Source organism: Acomys russatus, chromosome 10 (assembly GCF_903995435.1).
Source record: "Acomys russatus chromosome 10, mAcoRus1.1, whole genome shotgun sequence".
NCBI classification, from domain to species: Eukaryota; Metazoa; Chordata; class Mammalia; order Rodentia; family Muridae; genus Acomys; species Acomys russatus.
In genome coordinates this window covers 13,874,731-13,896,377 of record NC_067146.1, presented here as the reverse complement: position 1 = coordinate 13,896,377, position 21,647 = coordinate 13,874,731, and the positions used below count along the sequence as shown (strand labels likewise).

Genomic DNA, 21,647 nt, shown 5'->3' with positions numbered 1-21,647 from the left:
AGGAAGTGTGGCCCTGGTCCTGCTCTAACAGCTTTCTTTAGAACCCAGAGACTCTACAGAAGCTAGAGTAAGGACCCCCCGGACCTTTACTGTGCGGAGGTCTGAGGCTAACAGTACCCACCCTTCTCTAGGAGCGGAGTGGCTTACTAGCTTAGCCAGCCAGCTCTGCGCCTCTTCTGTTTCCCAGTGACCACGCCCAAGTGCTGGGTAGTTAGTTGAAAGGTGGGAGATTGGTACAACCAACCCATGGTCAGATGTAAATTCCAGAGTTACCAGCCCACAACTAATCAGAATGAAGCTTATTATCAGCTATACAGCACTCGCTAATTTCCCCCCTCTCTTAAATGGCTTTTCTGTGGAATATTGCTTCATTCCGGGCAATTTATATTTTTACCTGGGAGGAATGTATTTCCATTAGAATTGGAACACTAGCTACATATTTTGCATTTAAAATGTTTCATGTGATTAAGCGCTGAAACATTGTTACTTGTGCTTCTTAGGAGTGCGCACTTCCAACCGATTCTTCCTTTGTGCCCAGAACAATGCCTTTAATTTGGAAACAAGTAAGAGAACTCTCTGATTACCAGGCACACAGTTAGCTGCAACTGGCATCCAAGTACTGGTAACTGGGCTGGGGAGAAGAGCAGCTTACACTGCCCGTCAGCCGCTGCTCCTCACTGTCTGGCTGCTCAACAGCCTACACCAGGGCTTGAGTAGTGGCATATCCCATGTCAACAGTACCCTCACCCTCCACTCCCAGACTCTTCCCTGCTATGGTTTTTATCTTATGGATTTTTCTCTTCTGCCCTTACAGAGCAATTAAGAATGGCAAAGGACTGCACAGCAAGAAGGAAGTGCCCATCCACCGAGTTGCAGACATTTCTGGGGTGAGTTGTGCCCTTGAACCCAACTGTGGCCTCACAGCCTCCAAGAGCCTGTGTATCTCTTACTCACTGAAGGACTCTGCTTATGTGCTTTCTGTGGCTCTGTGCTTTTCAGGCCCTAAATGTGTATTTTCCAGGGTATTTTTAAGGCATGTGTAGTGATTCTGGTTTACATTGTGAAAAAGGATAATTTTAAAAGCCCTCATTCTGTTTCTTTACCTGAGCTGTCTCTCTGTTGCTTCTCCGTTTTTAACTGTTATAAGTTTAGAAGATATTTTATACTTTCCTGTTGTACTGAAGTAAAATTAGCTCTCAGGTTTTTTTATACCTATTTTATTCTGTGAATGAGAAGTCTTCATGGGAAAAGGTCAAGTGTAGGTTATAAGAGAAAGTCTAAGAATTACTTGTGACTTCTTAATGAGTTCTTTCTCGCAGTTTGTCAACCCAGACAGAGTGGAGGAATATGTGACATCCTTAGAGATAATAAATAAAGACAATTTATAGAAGAATCAGGCTGTGTTCCTAGCAACATTTTGCAGTAAAGACTTAGCCTTGCCCATTTAAGACTCTTGTGATTGAGAGTACCCTGCTTGTTGAGAGGGTTTCTTCCAGAAAGACTCAGTGAATGAGCACCTCCTATGTGTGGGGCTACTCTAGGCACTGTGAATGTAACAGTGGGGGCTGCGGGGGGGGACCGAGACCTATGTGTGTGTGTGTGTGTGTGTGTGTGTGTGTGTGTGTGTGTGTGTGTGTGTGTGTGTGTGTGTGTGTGTGTGGAGACCGAGACATGTGTGTGTGTGTGTGTGTGTGTGTGTCTTAGAATCCTGAGAAAAGGGCCAGGCTTGGTGGTACACGCCTTTAATCCCAGCACTAGAAGGTAGAAGCAGGAGGATCACTGTGAGTTCGAGGCCAGCCTGGTCTACAAAGTGAGTCCAGAACAGCCCAGGCTACACAGAGAAACCCTGTGTGTGTGTGTGTGTGTGGCAGTGGGTGGGGGGATGGGGAATCCTGAGAAAAGAACCTTACTGGTAATGGCCTTTCAGCCCTAGTGTCTGTGGCGCCTCTGCGAAGGCTTGTTGCTGACAGGGATGATGCGTCCTGCATGCTGCTATTCAGCCAGTTTCCTCTGTGATAGCCTGCCGAGTTGTTCTTGCATACATGTTATTAATTTCTATAGGTATGTGCAGTGGTATTGTCAACAATTTTTTCCCTCATGTTGTTCTTTTGCTGAAGAGGTTACTATAATCATACGGCAATTTGGGGACTGTTCAGCTCCAGGGAAAGGAACTGTTATAAATACTTGTTTTGTAAAATGCAATGGAGGCTCCTCTACATGAGGACCATCTGCCCGTGGGAATGAAAAATCACACTCTAGGACCTTTTCAGAGCTGAATTAAACCTTGAAAAATATATATAATTTAAAACTAAAAACCTATTTTAAAAAATTAGTAAATCACACTAGTATGAGCCACACCTCCTCCCAGATCAGCAGAGGAACAGCTCACGTGTGTACCCTGGCTCCAGCTTTGCCCTGGCAGGAAGCTGGAAGGAAGTTAGGTGTGCTGCCGTGGATTTCCTCTTAGGAGCTCGGAGGACAGGGCCAGAAATCTTGAGTGCTGTCTTCCTCTCACATGCCACCTCGGACCCTGGTCCTCTGTTGTGTTTCCTAGCCCTTGGGTTGTGGTCGTTGCTGACAGGGGTGCTTGTGCAAGCTTGCCTTCATCTTTATAGTCATCACTGCTGACATTACTGTTCCTGACCCACCGACTCACTCTTAAACTGGAGCTCATTTTTGTACCTGTTTTTATTCTCTTTTCTGTCTGGAAAAATTGGTTTGCTCTTAAGTTATTTAAAAATAAATGCCAGTTAAATGTCCCTCAGTGACCACATAAATAAGAGAGGAAAAACTTGAGCAGGTGGAAGACTGGGAGTGAAAAGCTATTCAATTTAAATAGATGTCAGATATGACCTTGTCTGCCTGGATCACAAATTATTCAGCTAAGGCTGCAATTTTTTGTGCCCTGTGTAATAGAAGTTTGTCTTTTCCCCCTTCTCACCTCCCTGTCCCTCCATCACAGTGTCCCTCCATCACAGTGTTGAGTACGAGTAAGGGCTGGGTGCCCCTGTGCCATTTAAGTGAGATATATGTCTCTTCTGCTCCCTGGGGCATGCTGGCAATTTTGCCATCTGAGGGACAGGTGGGCATGTAAGGTCATGGGCAAGCAGTGTGCCGCTGATGGAACATAGACTCCTCCAGTAATGACAGTGTAGTGTGTACACTTACATAATGGCTTCATAAAAGTTTCTTAATCCCTTTCAGATTTTCAGCTGTGCTCCCCCAACCCCCCACTGCGCCAGATTGACTCTCTCTTTTAGTTTTAGGTCATGATAAATGGAAGATTTTGTTGAGCTGACAGTATATGCACTATGCTGCCAAAATAATTTACTGTGAATGGTTATTTATGCATAGTGCCTCCCTCCACTCTCCTCCCACCACAGTGATATCCTTGGAGAAGAAAAGGTAGAAGTACACACTTTGTCTCCTAAAGACACTCATAAAACGTGCTCTGCAGAAGACTTCCTGTTATGACCCTGAGGAAGTAGCCGTGGTTCTGTCCTAGGGTTAACTGCATCTCACTTTAGAAATCAAGTTTGTACCCAATCTTCCTGTCTCTCCTCTTGGCTTCTAGTTACACAGTCCAGGGGTAGGAGGCACTGGAGTGCTTTCATATGGAGACTTAGCAAAAGCAATGGCTTCTTGACCAACCATGTGCAGCGGGTGGAGAGGGTGGGACATGGGGGGGCAGAATCTAGGCATGGAGTGGGAGATGAAAGGACTGCTTAGGAAATAAGGCACTGGCTGGTCTGGTCTAAGAACAGGTCTGTGTTTATGAACATCAGGCACGTTTAGCACTAGGTTGAGTCTTTTGTCATATAAGCAGATAACCTGTGTGATATCAATTGGATAGACCTCTGTTTGTCCACACTTTGGTAAGAGGTTGGCCCATCTGCATCCTTTGCACTTATTTTCAGAGTGATCTCTAAGGAAGAAAAGTACTGGGCCAGTAACTTAGGTCCTAAAGAAATGGCTGGTGAGTTGGCAGAGGCAAGAGCATCACCCAGTGAGTTTAGCCAGGCCTGGCTACAACCTAAGTTCCAGGCCAGCCAAGGCTACAGAGTGAGACACTGTCCCATAAACAAGAGGTTTCCGGGTTAGAGTTAGCCATGTTTTGTAATCTAGCATCTGTTCAGAGTAGGGTGCCTCTAAAGTAAATCCAGGCACAAACGTGACTGGCCCCACTCTAGGTCTCATTTGGTTTGAAGAGTAGTTCTATGGTGAGTGCTCCGTGTATGCATCCGGTCTCTCTTCTCAGTGAGTACAGTTGTTTCCCCCTCCCCCTCCTCTCCTTGCTAGCACATACATGTCAGCACATACAAGGCTGGTCTTTATCCTAGGTGTGTGGTTTTGTTTATTGTTCTGCAGTAAACACAATGTAGATACAGAGCACAAAACAGGGAATAAAATGGGCTGGTGCACGGCCAACTGCTGTTCTGGTACATGAGACAAATCAATTCTGATTCCAAAGTGAAGCACAAGTTTCCCACTCCTGCAGGGCACCCAGTGCTTGGAGTATGCGTTGCTTCCTCCGCCTCCATCTCTTCCTCTCCCATCTGCGCGTGAGGAGTTGTAATGAGTCGGGGTGTGTGTTTGACAGTTCCTCTCCGTCATCTCTGGTCTCTTTGTTCTGATACTTGGGAAATTTTAATGATGGTGAGTTGTTGATTGCTAACACAAAGAGAGGTCAGCGCCTGTGCCCATACCCTCTTCAGTCGTGTGTCCTCTCCTGTCATCCCTGGTCTTTCTACTCTGGTGCATGAGGAGTTTTAATGATTGTGTGGAATTATTGGGTGGTCTGTGAGTCAGCTGTTTGGTGATCACAAGAGGCAGGAGCCCGTGCCTGTCGGATCGTATTTCTGTAATCCGAAAGGTGTTGTGGTATTGACAGGATGGGATCATCCTTAACTAAGTCTCTTGCTGTGTAGCTGATAACTCATCTGCTAAGTCATTACTGCTTACTCACTGAACCACTATGCACTCTTGGACACTTGTCAACTTGTGACTGTTTCCTGCCTAGGTTTCATACTGCTTCTGAGCATCTCTCTCCATGACTGATTATGTTGGCGACACACAGCATTACAGATAAAGTCATGTGTGAGTTTATTCTGGAGTGGTGCAGGGGCTAGCTTTGGGGGACAAGATTGGAGGAATGACGCTGTGGGCTCATTGCTCCTGGAGTGAAGTGTGCCATAGAAAGAAGGCTTCCAGAGTGAGCCAGCAGGGCTTGACATGGAAATATCAAAAGATAGATGTCCTCCATCACAGCAGGAGCTAGGTAGACGGGGCAGGCTTCATCCTCGCTTTTCTAGTGTTCCCGCCATCTTTTACTTGAGCAGTGCTGCTTTGTCTTCCTTTCTGAAGTAGCCTCGGGACCCTTTGTGAGCATTGCCTTTCCCCAGCTCCACAGATAACCTGAGTCCTGATAAGAGAGTAAAAAATAAATACACATTCTTCTTTGGGACTGAGAAATATTAAAAAGAGGGCTGGCGAGATCGCTTAGCAGGACGCTTCCTGCCAAAGCTGCTGACCTGAGCTCGATCCACATTGTGGAAGGGAAGAAATGACTCCTGTCAGGTGTTCTCATGGCCACACTCACACTCTGGCACACACATGCACAAGTAAATAACTAAAAATGAAAACTACTTTTTGATGTTGAAAGAGATTGAGCAGAGAAGAAATTTCTTGATAGGCTCGGTAAAAGAACAGCTCGTGTCAGGCTTCTGTGCTAGGCCTGTGCTTGCTACATTTCCCTGCTGTGTCTTTTGACCCCTCAACCTCCTCTCATAGGATTCTAGCGTTCTACTCAGCTGCCTTTCTTTTTTTTTTTTTTTTTTAATTAATTTATTTATTGTATATGAGTGCTTTATCTGCAGAAGAGGGCATCAGATCACATTATAGATGGTTGTGAGCCACCATGTGGTTGCTGGGAATTGAACTCAGGACCTCTGGAAGAGCAGGCGGCGCTCTTAACCACTGAGCCATCTCTCCAGCCCTTCTTTTCTTTCTATGCACTGACAATGATACAAATCTCATTCTTTGAACTTTATTTGTGAGATTCCCCTCTTTTCTTACCGTGCTGTAGTCCGAAAGCATGTCCGGGTTGTCTTGGGGCCTAAATTACTGTACAGATGGCCCAAGGGCAAGACCTGTGTTTCTTAGTGGGTTTCCCTGACCTGAAGGAGTTGCCTGGAGTGAGAGCTACGTTTGCATATTAGCCATACTGCTGGGCTCTGTATTTGCTGTCCAGGGCAAACATAAGCAGAGGTAGTTCGCTCTCTGGGGCAAGCATGTTGTATTCCATGAACAAAGCTGGTACTGTGGTCGGAAGCTGTGGTGGTGGCAGAGTTGGAGTCTCCTGGCTTTCTGGTGCCTATGCTTCGTTTGAGGGCTCGGGTTCTTACACACTGGAGAGAAGATGCTGCCTTCTCAGTTCTGCCTTTCTGGAAACAGTTGGGCTGCAGTATGCAGCTAATTGATTTGGATTGTCTCCACACAAAAACACGCCCCACAGCTCTGCAGCACTCAGCATCTCTAATGGCAGGGGACTGCTGGATTATCACTCTCCCAGGCTGCAGAGAAGGTCTGAGGCACTTTGTTTTATTTTGAAACAGGAGCTCACTGTGTAGCCCAGACTGGCCTGGCCATTCTCCTACCTCAGCAAGACTGCTGAGGTTATATGCATGCACTGCTGTGTCTAGCTTCTCGGTCTTTCCTTGGTTCCTTAATTTTTTTTCTATGTAGCCCTGACTGTCATGGAACTTTCTATAGAGCAGGCTGCCTGGAACTTACAGAGATCCTTCTGCCTCTGCCTCCTGAGTTCTGGGACTAAAGGCATGCGCAGCCACCACCACCAGGCTTTTTTTTTTTTTTCCCTGTCCCCTTTTCTTTTTGTCCCCTTTTCTTCCATTTCCCTTTCTCTCCTGGAATCCCACCCTCACTATCTCTGTAGACAAGTTGGATGTCATCATGAAGACCTTGATAGTGGCCAAAAGTTTGAATTAGTCATTGCCTCATTCTCATGGTGGAAGCATTGTTTTGTTGGTTTGCGGGAGGACAGAGGGTTGGCCTGTAGAGCCACACGAATGTTGTTCCTTCCGTCCTTCCTTTGTTTCAAAGCCCTCATTAGGTTCTCCAGAAGTGCAGGGACATCGTTCTCCCCTTCCAAATAAATCAGGAAGCATTTATGGTTTTCATGACAACTTTTCCAAGATTATATTTCAGCATTGACTACAGTCACTGGTGGTTGTGTTCGAGTACTTCTTAGGGAGTTTTAATACATTTTTTGACTGAGTTGTATTTCTTTTGTGTTCTTTGCACAATGTAGGGCACCAAATTTAGGACATGGTCTCTGGCTTTTATTTAGTTTTTGGTATCAGGAAAATTGTTCAAGACTTTGAAATAAGCAGGAAGATTACTGAGTGTACTTCCAATAGAACGCTGGGTGCTGCCTTATAAGCTCCTTGGGGGTGATGAGATTCTGAGTTTTGCTTTGTTAGTTTTCTTGGTCTGCTTTGCACCTTTGTAGAGCGAGAATATGGCTTGTGAAGGGCTGATAGTGATCCATGTAATTCCTGAAGACATGCTTTGTAGAGACACAGCTGATCTCACACTGTGAGAGAAATGTGTTCAAGTTTGACTTTTTTACTCTATATTTTCATAAAGTGAAAATTAACAAGTTTTCTTCAGCATTCCTAGTATCCTATATATGTCTGCTCCTTACTCTTTTCTAAATCTACTCCCTCTCATTAATAAATAGATTAAATTGAAGCTCTAAAATGAATATCTCTTTCATCTGCAAAATGTCTGGTTCCATATACCTTGTTTGGACTGCCATTTTGTTCACTGAGGGATTTGGCAGGTAGGGGTCTAGAGATCAGAGAGAAAGCCAAGCATTCTACTACTGGGCTGTCTCAAGCCTTTAGATATTTGAGACAGGGTCTCACTTGGTAGCCCAGGCTGGCTTGAATTGTGGAATCCTCCTGCCTCTGTCCTTAGTGATAGAATATAGGCATGCTCCACTGTGCCTAGCACTTATTGACAAGCTTTTGTTGGGGGAAGCATCCAGGCACTGCAGCCGTTGAGTGTAGGAATTCTGGACATTGAAGGAAGGAGCAGGACTTTGACAGTGGTTGAGTGCATCCCAGGTCTGCTGTTTCAGACCTTGAAGGGATGCTGGAGCAAGTGGCTTGCCTGGAGGTAGGTTACTGTTAAACACAGGAGTCTTGTTTGTTGCCTCTTATGAAGAAGGCATTTTAATCCCTTTGTACTCAGAAATCTTGATGTGTTCTTGCCATGAATTATATTATAGATACGATCTATACTACAAGGAAGACAGACTTAGCCATGCTCCCTCTGACTTCCTGTTTAACTACGACTTTACATAGGAATCCACGTGGATGAGCTCTATAGCGTCAGGGTCTGTCCAAGTCTGCTTTCTGCAGGTGTGATAAATACCATGACCAAAAGCAACCTAGGGAGGAGGCCTTAGTTCATCGTCAGCTTAGAATCTAATGAAGGGCCGTGGGGAACTAGAGGCAGAACCGAAGCGGAGACCGTGGGAGATGCTGCTTTCTTTCTGTCTTGCTTCTCGCAGCTCAATCCAGTTAGGGGTTGGGTTTTTGTCTTTGGTTCTAGCACAACCCAGCAGTGGCGCAATCCCCAGGAGGCTTGTCCTCACTCCCAGCAATTTAAAATAGGCCCCCACAAATTTACCTGTTGGTCAGTTCCTTATCAGGGTCCTTCTTCCTAGATGCCTCCGGCTTAGGTCAAGTTGACAACAAGTCATCAGCACACAGTCCTAAATCCCATTGCAGTAAACTAAGCTATAGCCTTGCTTTTGTTCAAAGAAAGGAGCAAGAAAACTGAGAGAGTCCAGGGCATTTTTCCTGAACCCAATGCCATTTCTTTCCAAAGAGGAGTGCTCCTGCACATGGACTCTGCTGTCTCTGGTTCACGGCCTTCCGTTTTGCCCATTCCCTGAACATCCGGATATTGCTCTGAGATTCTGTTGCATGAGTGAGGATTGTTTAAATGAGCACAGAATGGCATAAGCAAACACATGTAACCGTTATTTTCAAGGTGTTCGCTCATGTTCCTGGCTGCTGGGCTAAGGTGTGGGCCTGGGGTGTCTGATGTATCCCGTGTCCACAGTGATGTGATAACACATGAAGTGCTCCTGGGCAACCCTGCCTCACCCCTGCTTCATCAGGCTGCTTAGCCCTAGATTGAACTCATTTTTGTCCTGTGGCTATTGCTTATGTAAACATTTCAAAGAAAGTCATTTTGCCAACATAGACATTCTGCTTGCTTGTATTTTAAGCCTTTATTTAGCATGTTTCCAACATATTCCCTACAGACTGTGTCGCACAGAATTTTGGGAACTCTGCAATGTTGACATCCAGCTATTCTTGAGTTAGAGTTCAGGGTACCTTTGATATGCCCAGTAGTTACACAGCCCTAATCTGCAGAAAATACTATTCTGAGGGGCAAGTTATAGAATTTCTGACACAATATTGGATTTGGAAGGTCCTGAGTACGTAAGCTGTTAGTGAGGTTTCTAAATATGGAGAGGAAGGCCTGTGTTCTCTTGAGTACTGCTGCAAAGTGCTTGGATGCACAGTCGATTAAGGACTTAGATTATGTTCAATCTTTATCACAGTAGAGGGCGGTGTCTTATGTCTGGAGTGCTGTCTCTCCTCTCCTCAGGGCCACGCAGTCTAACTCCTTTTGTTTAGGGCCTTTTACACCCACCCTGCCCTCTGACTGCCCTTCTTTATCATCTACATCATTCCATTACTGTGGTCTTGTAAATGTTGATAAATAGGTAACCTTTTGAGTTGTTTAAAGATATTCTCCTTATTAGCTTCTAAACCCCTAAGAGGAATGAATTACTTTTATATTTATTTATAGTGCCTTGTTTAATTTGATTTCTCAACTATTGCACTTCAGGGGTGAACTAGTATTTGGAAGAAACTAGTGCTGGCTCCGAGTTCAGAGCTACTACTGGTTATCCAAATAGGCAGCCCGTAAAGGGACGCCACAGGCAGACTGCGTGCTTCCAGAATGGCGTCCGTGTGAGCAGTACCTGCTGTAGCCGCAGGCCAGCGAAACTCAAGTTAGGACTCCATCGCTTGTTGCTTGGTCACCTGAAGAAGTTGTTAATGTTTCTGTTGGCTTTCCTATCTGTAAAACGGGTGTGGTGGTGGCACTTGCTGTCATAGATGGCGATGTGATTGTATGAATTAATACATACAGAGAATTCTGAACAGTTGACAAAGCAAGAGCTCAGCAGAGGTCAGTGGCTAAATCTGTGCTGACTGTTACTAAATGCTCAGCATTCTGCCTAGCACACAGAAAGTCCCCTGCAAGTGATAGCTCTCATCATCTGTAGTATTTCTACTTCAAACTCCTCCAATTCAAGTTCCAAATCATACCACTTCCTCCTTACGCTCTTTTCCACTGTTTTACCTCTTTCTTAACACTGAATGTACGCCATCTTAGGCTTCCCCCATGCAGTTCTCATGTAGTGTCAGTAAATGAATGATCGAACAGTGTATATTTAGTAAGAGCTTTCTAAATGCCAGGCACAGTGCTGGGTATTGAGGGGTAAGCCAGACAGATGCGTTCTTTATGGACACACATAGTTGGTTATATAATTATAGTGGAGATTTGAGCAGAGTCCTGTGAGAGTATAGACTAATGACTGCAATTCCTTCAGGATGGCCTGGCAAGGGAGTGCTGGCTGGAACTGCAGAGTCTAAATTAGTGAAAGTACTAGTAGAATCTGGTGCATGGTCAGGGGCCAGGGCAGGAGAATTAGAATTAGATCAGGTTTCATGGAACAATACAGCTAACTGACACAAATAGCTCTTTGGTCGAACTGTTCTTTTCCCATATGGCAAAGTTTGTCAGAGTACATTTGAGAATAAAGTTAGGAATTTCCAAACATGTTACTGTTAAGCATGCGTGAGCCATTGTGGTCTCTAGTCTAGGGGCACATGTGACCCATTAATTTAAAGCTGTTAGATGCATAGATGTGTATTACATAATCACCTCAAATATTTTTTTAAATTAAATCCAATTTTACTATTATTATGCATGTAGAGTGTATGTGACTGTAGGTATGTGCTATATATATATATGTAGAAGTCAAAGTTTGGGAGCTGATTCTCTTCAACAGTGGGTTCTGGGAATTGAATTACCCACAGAGTGATCTCACCATCTCCCCCTTAGCTTTTCAATGCTGTATTTATTATCTATCTATCTATCTATGAATCTATCATCTATTTGAGGCAGGGTCTCATTATGTAGCCCTGTTTGGCTCAAACTGGCTATATAGACCAGGCTGGCCTGGAATTACAGAGTTATGCCCGTCTGCCTCTGCCTCCAGAGCATTGAGATTAAAGATAGACATTGCCAGCTGGGCGTGGTGGCGCACACCTTTAAGCCCAGCACTCAGGAGTCAGAGGCAAGTGGATCTCTGTGAGTTCAAGGCCAGCCTGGTTTACAAAGGGAGTCTAGAACAGTCAGGACTGTTACACAGAGAAACCCTGTCTCAAAAAACCAAACAAAAAAAGGATGCCACACCTGTCTTTAAATTTTTAAAATGTAATACTTCAGGGATATCTGTGTGAAGAACCAACACAGCCTATGGGCAGTGGTCAGAGGACAAGGCTCAGGAGTAGGCCGCTCCTTCCATGAATTCCAAGAATCCGGCTCAGATAAACAAGCCTTTCCGCCCCTGAGCCATCCCACTGGCTGCATGGAGCACAGCAAGGAAAGGAATCTCTAGGCCTTGGCCTTTTTCTCAGTTTTAAAGGTCATAGAGCAGCCAGCAAATTGCTGGCAATGGAAATTTAAAAGCTTGTTGCCTAAGAGACAGAGTGTCAAAAAAGTGTCACTGCATAAACCCTGCTGCTTCACCATTAGTTGAGATGAAGACTTGAGAACTGCTAAACTGTAGTTTAGCACCATGATCTTAGTTTGTGTAGGATAGAGGGAACAGAGTGCTGGTGGCGATGGCAGCAGAAGTTAGAAATCAACCGGACTGGATTACCAGAAGAGCCAGCACACTTTCCAACAATGTGTACATGTGCTAATGGTGTCTGTATAGTCTGAATGTCTGAAAGCTCTGAGAGTGCCTACAGTTCTAAGTGCACTGGTGGAGAGAGAGATGGAAGTGAGACAGGAGATCCTTGATTGAACACATTGCTCTTAACTTGACCAGAACTCATCTCAGCCCCAGCATTCTGCCAGTGAGGACTCCGCTGATGAGCTAGAGGTCATCCGTATGGTCCACATGTAGCTTACCTCCACACTTGAATTCTAAAGCTATAGGGTGAGCTAGGAGTACGCACTGTATGCAGCCTTAGGAAGAGTTCAAAACCTCCAGGCACCACGATCTACATTATAAGTACCGTAAAGATGTTTTTCTGCAAGGTTGCTCCTTTGCTTTGTCAGCTTCTACAGTCGTTCCCACTTCTGTGTGGAATCCTGGGCACACTTACCAGTCTGTTGCTGAGCACGGCTTGGAGGCCTTTTACAGAGTGCTGCTGCTTTACCAGGGACGTGTTGTTGATGTTTTAATTCTCACACCAGGCTGCGGGTTGAGCTTTGTTTATTTTGTACTGTTCTGACTTTGAACCATAATTATCCATGTTAAGCTCCATTCTTGTAAAGGACTGTTAAGTTTGTCGGCTGTACTGGGAGGCAGTCTGCTTAGAGCCCTTTGATTGAATCATAGAGCAAATTCCACATCAGCTTCCAAAGAAGGTTTTCACATCTTCCACAGACGGCTCAACATCAAAAATACCTGTCTCACAACATAAAGACTCTGCAGAGGGCTCCAGAACTGGAGGGACAGTTATCTGACCCGTCAGATTTGTAAGCATATCTGAGCATAGCTGAATTAGTCTCAAATGTTCATAATAAATAAGAACACATTTTTCCTTACATAGGAAAACTTTGGTTTTAACTGAATCTGCCAGCAGGTGAAAAGGAGAAAATAAAAGTCATCTGTGCTTTCATACCAGAAAGATGTATGTTAACCATATTATTCCCTCCCTCTCCGTTTCCTTTACCTTTTTAAGTGTTGTAAGCTCTTTTCAGAGCTCAGACCGGATGGTTTTTTCTTTTTTTTAGAAGTTCATATTGATAGTTTTCCAGTTGGCAAAATGTTCGTTGTACAAAGTGATAGACTTGATGGACATTTTCTTTCAGGTATATCATGTACTTTGGCTGTATTCAGTCCTCACACTTCCTCTTTCTCCCCTTTCTCCAACCCTGCCCCACACCCGCCCCTTCCTTTACCCTCCTCCTTTTAATGGTGTGTGTGTGTGTGTGTGTGTGTGTGTGTGTGTGTGTGTGTGTGTGTGTGAACATAGTGTTTTGTGTGTCTGCATAAAATCTAAAATGAGAAAAAGAATATGATGTTTGATTTTTAGTTTGTTTAATATGATGATCAGATTTCCTGGAAATGACATGATGTCTTTCTTTATGGATGAATAATATCTATTGTGATGGCTGGAGAGATGTCTCAGTGGTTAGGACCCACGCTGCTCCTGCAGAGGACCTGTGTTCACGTGGCTCAGTGGTTAGGACTCATGCTGCTCCTGCAGAGGACCTGTGTTCACGTGGCTCAGTGGTTAGGACCCACGCTGCTCCTGCAGAGGACCTGTGTTCACGTGGCTCAGTGGTTAGGACCCACGCTGCTCCTGTGGAGGACCTGTGTTCAGTTCTCCAGGGCCCACATGGAGCAGCTGTTGTGACTGCAGCTCAGGGAATCTGATGCCCTCTTCTGCCCTCCAAGACTACCTGCACTCTCATGTGTACACACACACACATACACACAATCACTCACATAGATTAAATTCAAATCTTTTTAAATGCATTATGAGTGTATATATCACATTTTATATGTTCATCCACAAACATTTAATAAATTCTCAACATCATGCTGATGTGTAAGCTTTGTTTGTTTGTTTTGTTGGTTGGTTGGCTTTTTTTTTTTTTTAACCTTCTAGCTCTGAACCATAACTTTTTTAACCCTCTGCTCCATGGGAGAAGGGCAACTTAACTTTCTGTGACCTGCACCAAGAAGCCCTGTGCTTAGATCCCTTTAAGCCCTGGAGCAGCCCTGACGCGTGGCCCGATTCCTAGAGAGACTGTTATGAAGAGTGATGCAGTGAACGTGCATGTCAGGGCAGTCCAGGGGGCTGGAGCAGGTCAGATGGCAGCTGTACTCTCAGCTTTGTGTTGTGTCTTGTTTTGTCTAAGAACGCTCACACTGGTCTCCATGGTGTTTGGCGACTTTACATTCCCACAGCAATATATAAGGAGTCCCCACATCCTCACCAGCTTTTGGGTTTTGTTGTTCGGTTTTGGTTTTAGAGTGTGTGTGTCCGTCCACCTGTCCTTGGGGTTGTCAGTTCTTTCCTTCTGCCTTGTGGATCTCAGGGATTGAAATCAGGTCATCAGGCCTATACTTACTGAGTCTCAATATAGTTTTAATTTTCATTTTCCTGATGGTTACAAACATTTATTATTTTTATGTATTTAATGACCATTTGTTTTGACAGCTGCTTGAAAAGGACTCCCAGTTATTCAGAAAATAAAACCAAGAGTTAATAGGGTTGAATGAAATTAAAATTTTCTGCATGCCCACGGAAATACATAAGTGGTGAGGTGATGTTAAGTGGGAAGAAGTCTTGACTAAACATTCTACAGGAGTAATAGCTCAGATATATTTTGTTCTCAACTGTACAATCAATTCCTAGAAGAGGACTTTTAAATCGTAGTCAGTAATTAAAACAATACTGAAAAGTAGAATGGAATATGCCATAAGAATAGCATGTTTTATTATTTTGGAAAGCTATTGAGTAACATAAGTGGGTTTTCAATTTGATACATTTTGTGTCATTCAAAATATTACCTTCTGTTTTAGTTAATAAGTCTCTGTCATAATGGTTGACATTTGCCTCCATATTGCGGAAACTAGAACTTTCTCTTCCATATTGTGTAACTATCTTTTTTTTATATTATTATTAACTTTAGAAACACCAGACTCTGGAAAGTCTTAATTAAACATAATAAAAATGTTTTTGCTTAACATTGTTGGACCAAAGAATACTTTATATATGGCTGACCTCTCTTCTTATGCTTCTACGTCTACTCAGCCATCTACATAAAGAAATATTTAGGACAAAAGTGGCTTTGTCTCCATCTAATAGCTACTTGACAGTTACTTAAGTTTTCTGAATTTTGTGTTGTAGGTTACTGGCTGAAATTTTTTTTTCCCTCTATCCTTTCTTGAAGTTCTGTTCTTGTGTGGAATAGGGCAGAGTTTTGCATGACATCAATTTCCTTGCCCCTGAGTTCTTGATTTGCCCATGAAATGAAAATGTGTGCTTCATCAGGCCATCTTTAAATTCTTTTCTCTGCACTTTTCATTTTAATTATCTCTTGAACCATTTTCTGATTCTGTAATACATTCTTACCTATAACCTATAGAGACATTGGAAGTAATAAAATTCTGTCTGAAACTTTTAAAGAAAAATAATATTTCACACCTGTAACTTACTTTTTAATCCAGCCTTGTAATAGAGACCCATCCACAGCCTCTGGCTAATGCGCTTTATTCTGTGTGCTAGTGCCACATGCCATGGCTAAACTGTTTTTACGTTATTCTCTTGCCTCAGTCCTGAAGGTGCCATTGTGGTGTTGCCATAAAACTCTGTTATTTGTGCAGGTGTGGTGTTGCAGGGTTTAACCTCAGCGTTGGGAGACAGAGGCAGGCAGATCTCTGATTTTGAGGTCAGTCTGGTGAACATGAGAGTTCCAGGCCAGCAAAGGCAATATAATGACACCCTGTCAAATAAATAAATGAATAAATATACATTTTTTGATCTTTAGAAAAGAAGCAAAAAAATTGTTGAAAGTTTAAGTTTCCGGTTTCCCAGTTGACTATATTATGCTTCTTTTCAGTGTTGCCTCATCAGTTTAGAGGTTTATTTGGATAAATGAGGCATTTACACTAAGAAATTGCATGTTTGGGCAGAATATTTAATCGGAAAATAATTGAGAGGTGTTTCTCTCAGTTTGTTATGCTCTGCCTGTAAACATTTTCCCCCTTACAAATTGGTATTTCTGAAGCAGAAAACAAATTGCCATGTCTCCTGCCTATTTTTAGAGAAATTGCAATTGTTTTATAATTAAATAATGCTTTTGTACATCATAGCTAAAGCATTCAGCACTATCAAAAGTATAATGTGTTGCTGTGCTGTTGAATAATTGAAAGGGATTTATTACTGATTCTATCTAGGCTATCTGACAGTCTTTCTTCTGAATAGAAATATAATAGCAATTTTGTATTTATTTACCTGACCTCAGAGAGATAAGGCATTTTCTCTGTGAAATATGAAGAGGTTTTTTGTTTGTTTGTTTATGGTTTTGTGTTGTTTTTGTTATTGTTGTGGTGGTTTGAAAAGGAAAGTAGAACGAGAAAGTGGATGAGTCTGAGAACGACAGCCCAGGAAAGGGCATGGAGGAGTCTCCAGGGTCTTGATGGAGGAAAGCTGGCAGATCCCCATCGGGAGGTGCAGAGCCATGGTGGAGGCCCTGCAAAGAGACAGCTGTTGCGTGTGGGATGTAGGACAAAAAGCATGACAGCCAATTGAACCAAAGTTGTAATTTTGTTCTGTTGATAAGTTACAAGTACTGACAAACAGGAAACAGTAAAGGAAGACAGTTTAGGATAACCCTGGGCAGAGGGCAAGAAAATATGGGTATGTGTGAGAATCTTGTTTGGATGCCCTGACTGAGTGATCGCCTTCCTCTGGCTATGCGGTTGGCTGGTCTCGGGAAGAGCCTGACTTGGCATCCTTAGTCCTTCCCTAATGGCCACAGTGCATCCCCATTAGAAAGGAAGGCTTGAAGACTAAAAGAGAACAAGTTAGTGTGTGTGTTTCTTTATTCTAAATTAGGTATATTTTCTCATCCTTTTTATGTGAAGCACACATATACCATCATCTGCAATTTAAATGCCTGACGTAGCTTACATATAAATAGGTTGAGGGCATTATATTTCCTATTGATGATAAAATGCAGATTTTACCACTAAAAGGCAATAACTTCATTTCTAAAGGTTAAATCAAATGATTCTCACAGCTTATTTTCAGCTGCTTAAATTTGGGAAGCTAAACGTCATTCAATAAAAGAACAATCACTAAGCCTGTATAGATTTTTTCTTTTACTTGAGAATTATTGTTTCATTCATGTTGTCATATCAACTGATTTTGTTTCCAGATAGGTATAAGGACTCAGTGAAAGTTTTTCTATCTTTTTAAACCTCCCCCCAACAAAAACAAACAAACAAAAAACTTTTTATATTTGTTTGTTTGAGTGAGGAGGAGGAGGTGAATATGGACTGCAGCAATTGTTTGAGGGTCAGGGGAAAACTTTCTACCATGCAGATCCCAGGAGTTGAAGGCAAGTGGTCAGCCTGCATCCTTTTTACTGTCTGAGCCATTCTGCCAGCCCTCGGGGGGGTGTGTGTGTTTGTGTGTGTGTGTGTGTGTGTGTGTGTGTGTGTGTGTGTGTGTGTACACACAGTGTTCTTCCTGCACATACACCTGCAGGCCAGAAGAGGGCACCAGATCTGTGTGTGTGTTTGTGTGTGTGTGTGTGTGTGTGTGTGTGTGTGTGTGTGTGTGTATACACACACAGTGTTCTTCCTGCACATACACCTGCAGGCCAGAAGAGGGCACCAGATCTCATTACAGATGGTTGTGAGCCACCATAGGTTGCTGGGAATTGAACTCAGAAACTTTGGAAGAACCTCTTAACCTCTCAGCCATCTCTCCATCTCTCCTGTTTTTGTGTTTTCCTTAAGCACAGTTCCATGTAGCTCAGGCTGGCCTCAAACTCCCTATGTAGAGGAAGCTGGCCCTGAACTGCCTGCTTCCACCTCCCACGTACCTGGACCATGATTAACTCACACTCTTCCCTTATTTGAACAACGCATGTTCTTTGTCAAGTGAGGATGGCATCTGCTCTGCTGCTCTCTTTTACCTGTTGCCTAAGAGGTAAAGCTTTGTTATGCAACTTTGGCAAAACTGGTGAGGTTGTTCCCCCTATTTTCCTGTCTCATGTAATCCATTTTCTGCTTAGACGGGTGGTGGTGGTGGTGGTGGTGGTGGTGGTATATTAAAGTACCTGATATAAAATTAACTACTGAGCTTATAGTTTTGAACTTAATGATAAGTTAGTTGGCTAGGATAAACGTCTTGAATTTACAGTTAAGGAAGGAATATATTATCTTAAGCATGTAATTCTGTGAGCCTTCATAAATATGTTCCCTCACTTTTTCCCTTTTGAAAAACAGTCTCCTGTATCCCAGGTTGGCCTTAGTGTCCTGGTGTAGCCAAGAGTGCTAGGATTATAGGCTTACACAACTGTGACCAGTTCCATGTGATGGTGGCATGGAACCCAGGACCTCATGCATGTTAGACAAGCACTCTACCACCTAGCTCCTGCAGCAGCCTTGGCAGAAATATTATGTTGTGGAATTACATATTTGAGATTTATACCAATCCTGTCATGTTTTATGTCAGTTTGTCACAAGCTAGAATCATCAGAGAGGAGGGGGCTCAATTGAGAAAATGTTCCATAATATTAGGCTGTAGACAAGCCTTTACAGCATTTTCTTAATTAGTGGTTGATAGGAAGGGGTCCAGCCTGTTGTAGATAATACCACCCCTAGGCTGGTTGTTATGATTTCTATAAGAAATGTTGAGCAAGCCAGTAACCCTCGATGGCTTCTGCATCAACTCCTGCCTCCAGGTCCCTGCCCTATTTGAGTTCCTGTCCTGACTTCTTTCAGTGTTGGACCACAATGTAGAAACCTAGTAAACCCTTTCCTCCCCAACTTGCTCTTTGGCCATTGTGTTTTGTCACAGCAGTAATTGCCCTAACCAAGAAAATACCTATTGTGCTTATACCAGTTCTACCGTAGAGTACTATTACATGTTGTGTCTACACTTGGTTTATCCCAAACTGATGAATTGCTAGGCCGTTCTGCATTTTAAATGGTTATTCAAAGTCCAGGACATATTCTGTGACCTGTTGCATGGCCTGTTGAGACTTTTATGATTGTTAGTCAGGGTGCCATTAGTGTGTGTGTGTGTGTGTGTGTGTGTGTGTGTGTGTGTGTTCATTCTGAACAAAAAAATGAGTCTTCCTAGCATTCACCAAGTCCTCATTTCTTTCCTCAGTATTGTACATGTGAGAAAGAAGGACATAGATTGTCTGCAAGATCGACCAAATGGGATCATTTATAGATGCCTGTTCTTTGTGTCACTCCTGAAGTAGGTGTATCTGCAAAGTCACAAAGGATTTAGTTCCTCCTTATTTGGAAGAGAGATCATTCTGGAACTAAGGTGTCTGCCCTCTCCCGGTTCCAGTGGTGAGCACTCCATTCTGGCTTCTCCTGTCTTTTGTCTGTCCTTAGCTTGCAAGTTCCTTTGGATATTTGATTTAGCTGATTGGGTAGTGTTCCTTCAACAACAGAGAAAGGTACAGAAATTTCAACTGTAAGAGAGCCACAGGTAAGAGTGCAGACTTCTTTTAGCTCATGCTCCTACAAATGTGCTCCGAAGTCCTGTTGTAGAAGTGGAGCCCAGCCCAGACAGCTGCTTCTCTGCTCTGTCATGTGGGAAGCCTGCGTGATGTGATGACCCAGCTAGGCCAGCAGTGTGAGGAGATGTAAGCCAGACATCACTTAATGAGAGATTGTTGATGACCTACACTCAGCACCTTTAGAAAAAAGTGGTGTAATGCTGTTTTGTTCTGAGTGATTTGCTCCCTGGTTCTCTCCTATGTCTCCTTCATTCCTGTTGGATGTGCAGCTCACTGACGTGTGCATACACGTACTGGACCCCTCACACACTCTTATATGAAGTATTAATAACCAGCCAGGAAATGTTGGCTTCAGAGTTTAAGTGCTTTGTCGTAACTGTAGAGCTGGGCTGCATTCCCACGTGCCCTCCCCCATCCGAGTCCCGTTTATTTTAAGAGATTATCATGCTGTACAGTTGGCTCGTCACAGAGAATCATAAACCCGGCCCAAGAGATAAAATGTCAGCGTGGCCACAGAACCTGGAGGAAGAGTGTGGGGTGATGGGTGGTGTGTGTGTCTTTCTGGTAGGGGATGTAGTTGTGATTTGTCACCTAGTCTGTACAGCCCTGCAAAGACAGATAACCATGGCAGTGACCAAGCGCGATAGTCTTCAAAATGAGAAAACACGTTCACTCAATGTCCTTAGCGATTAGTTCTGATCTGCGCATTCTTATCTGTGTCTGCCCTCTGGTTTCACTGGTTATGCATTATGATGGGTTGGCCCGTAGAGGCCTAGTAATACAGCCGGTTCTTGCCGGGAGGAGGCATTCTAAGGTAGGGGAAATACCTGTGGTGCCTCCAAGAAGCCGCCTTCGTCGATAGTTCCTTCAGCATTGAGCTAGCTTCCTGGGCACTGATAGAGCTCATCTGTATTAACAGCTTCACCTGTTAATCTGGTTTGTTCAAGGTTATTCTTTGATGTTAATAGGAGAGTGATTGCATGTTGATGAGAATTCATTGGTGAGCTTTCTTATTAAGTTATCATTTGAAGTTTGCACATGATAATCCTGAGTGGTTACCTGGTGGCTAACAGGCTTACCCTCTTCCCGTTTCCCCATGCTCTTTTGAGTACAGTGATGTTTCATGTCTTCCGTACGGCGATTGTGGGGGCGGGGAAGTAATAGGGTTTCTTTTGCTAGCATTAGGAGCATGTGGACAGCTTCATAGAGTTCTTGTGGCTCTAGATTGGGCTCTTCTAAGATGCAGGTGCCCTGACTGCCCGAGGACTGCCCTCACAGCCCCGGCCCACTCCATCAATTCTCTCACTTCCAGCCAATTTTATCATTCTCCCAGCCCTGGTGATTGCAAAAATCATTTCTAAAAACTACTTGTATTCACAGGAAGGTACTTTGCTTGGCTTGGTTTCTCCCCTCCCCCCTTGGTTTTTAAGGCAGTTTAATGTATCCTGGGCTGTTTTCCAGCTCACTGCATAGCTGAGGATAGCCTCAAACTTCCCCAGTGCTGGGATGGATTCCAAGCATGCATCCCACTGCCCGGTTACGTGGTCCTGGGCATTGAGCCCAGGGCATGCACTCTACTAGCTGAGCCACATCCCCAGCTCGTTTCTTTGTTTTCTAGAGACATGGTCTCCTGTAGCCAAGGGTGATCATGGGCTCCTGATCTCCCTGCCTCCTTCTCCCTAGTGCTAAGATTACATGTATGCACCATGCCCAACCCACAGGAAAGCACTTCTCGGCGAAGAGTTGCAGCCCAGCTGTTCAGAGCGATTTTATATGGCATAGAAAGATGTGGTAGGAGGTTGTCAAAGTGGCTCAGTAGGTAAGGGCACGTGACAACAGCCTGATGACCTGAGTTCAGTCTCCAGTACCTGCATAGTGGAAGGAGAGACCCAGCTCCTTAAAGATGTCCTCTGACCTCCACATGAATGTTGTGCCACATACATACAGTAGATAAATGTTTAAAAAAGAAAGCCATTTGAAAGATGGGCCCTAAGCCAGAGCAGGGCAGAATG

General features: G+C 43.8%; 1 protein-coding gene across 1 annotated transcript in view; it reads left to right on the top strand.

Moving 5' to 3' along the window:
• Snd1 (staphylococcal nuclease and tudor domain containing 1) overlaps positions 1-21,647 on the top strand; it is a 413,057-nt gene that overhangs the window by 241,771 nt on the left and 149,639 nt on the right. Inside the window, exon 14 of the mRNA XM_051151835.1 lies at positions 815-887. Coding sequence (XP_051007792.1) covers positions 815-887 — 73 coding nt within the window. The remainder of the gene's footprint in view (positions 1-814; positions 888-21,647) is intronic.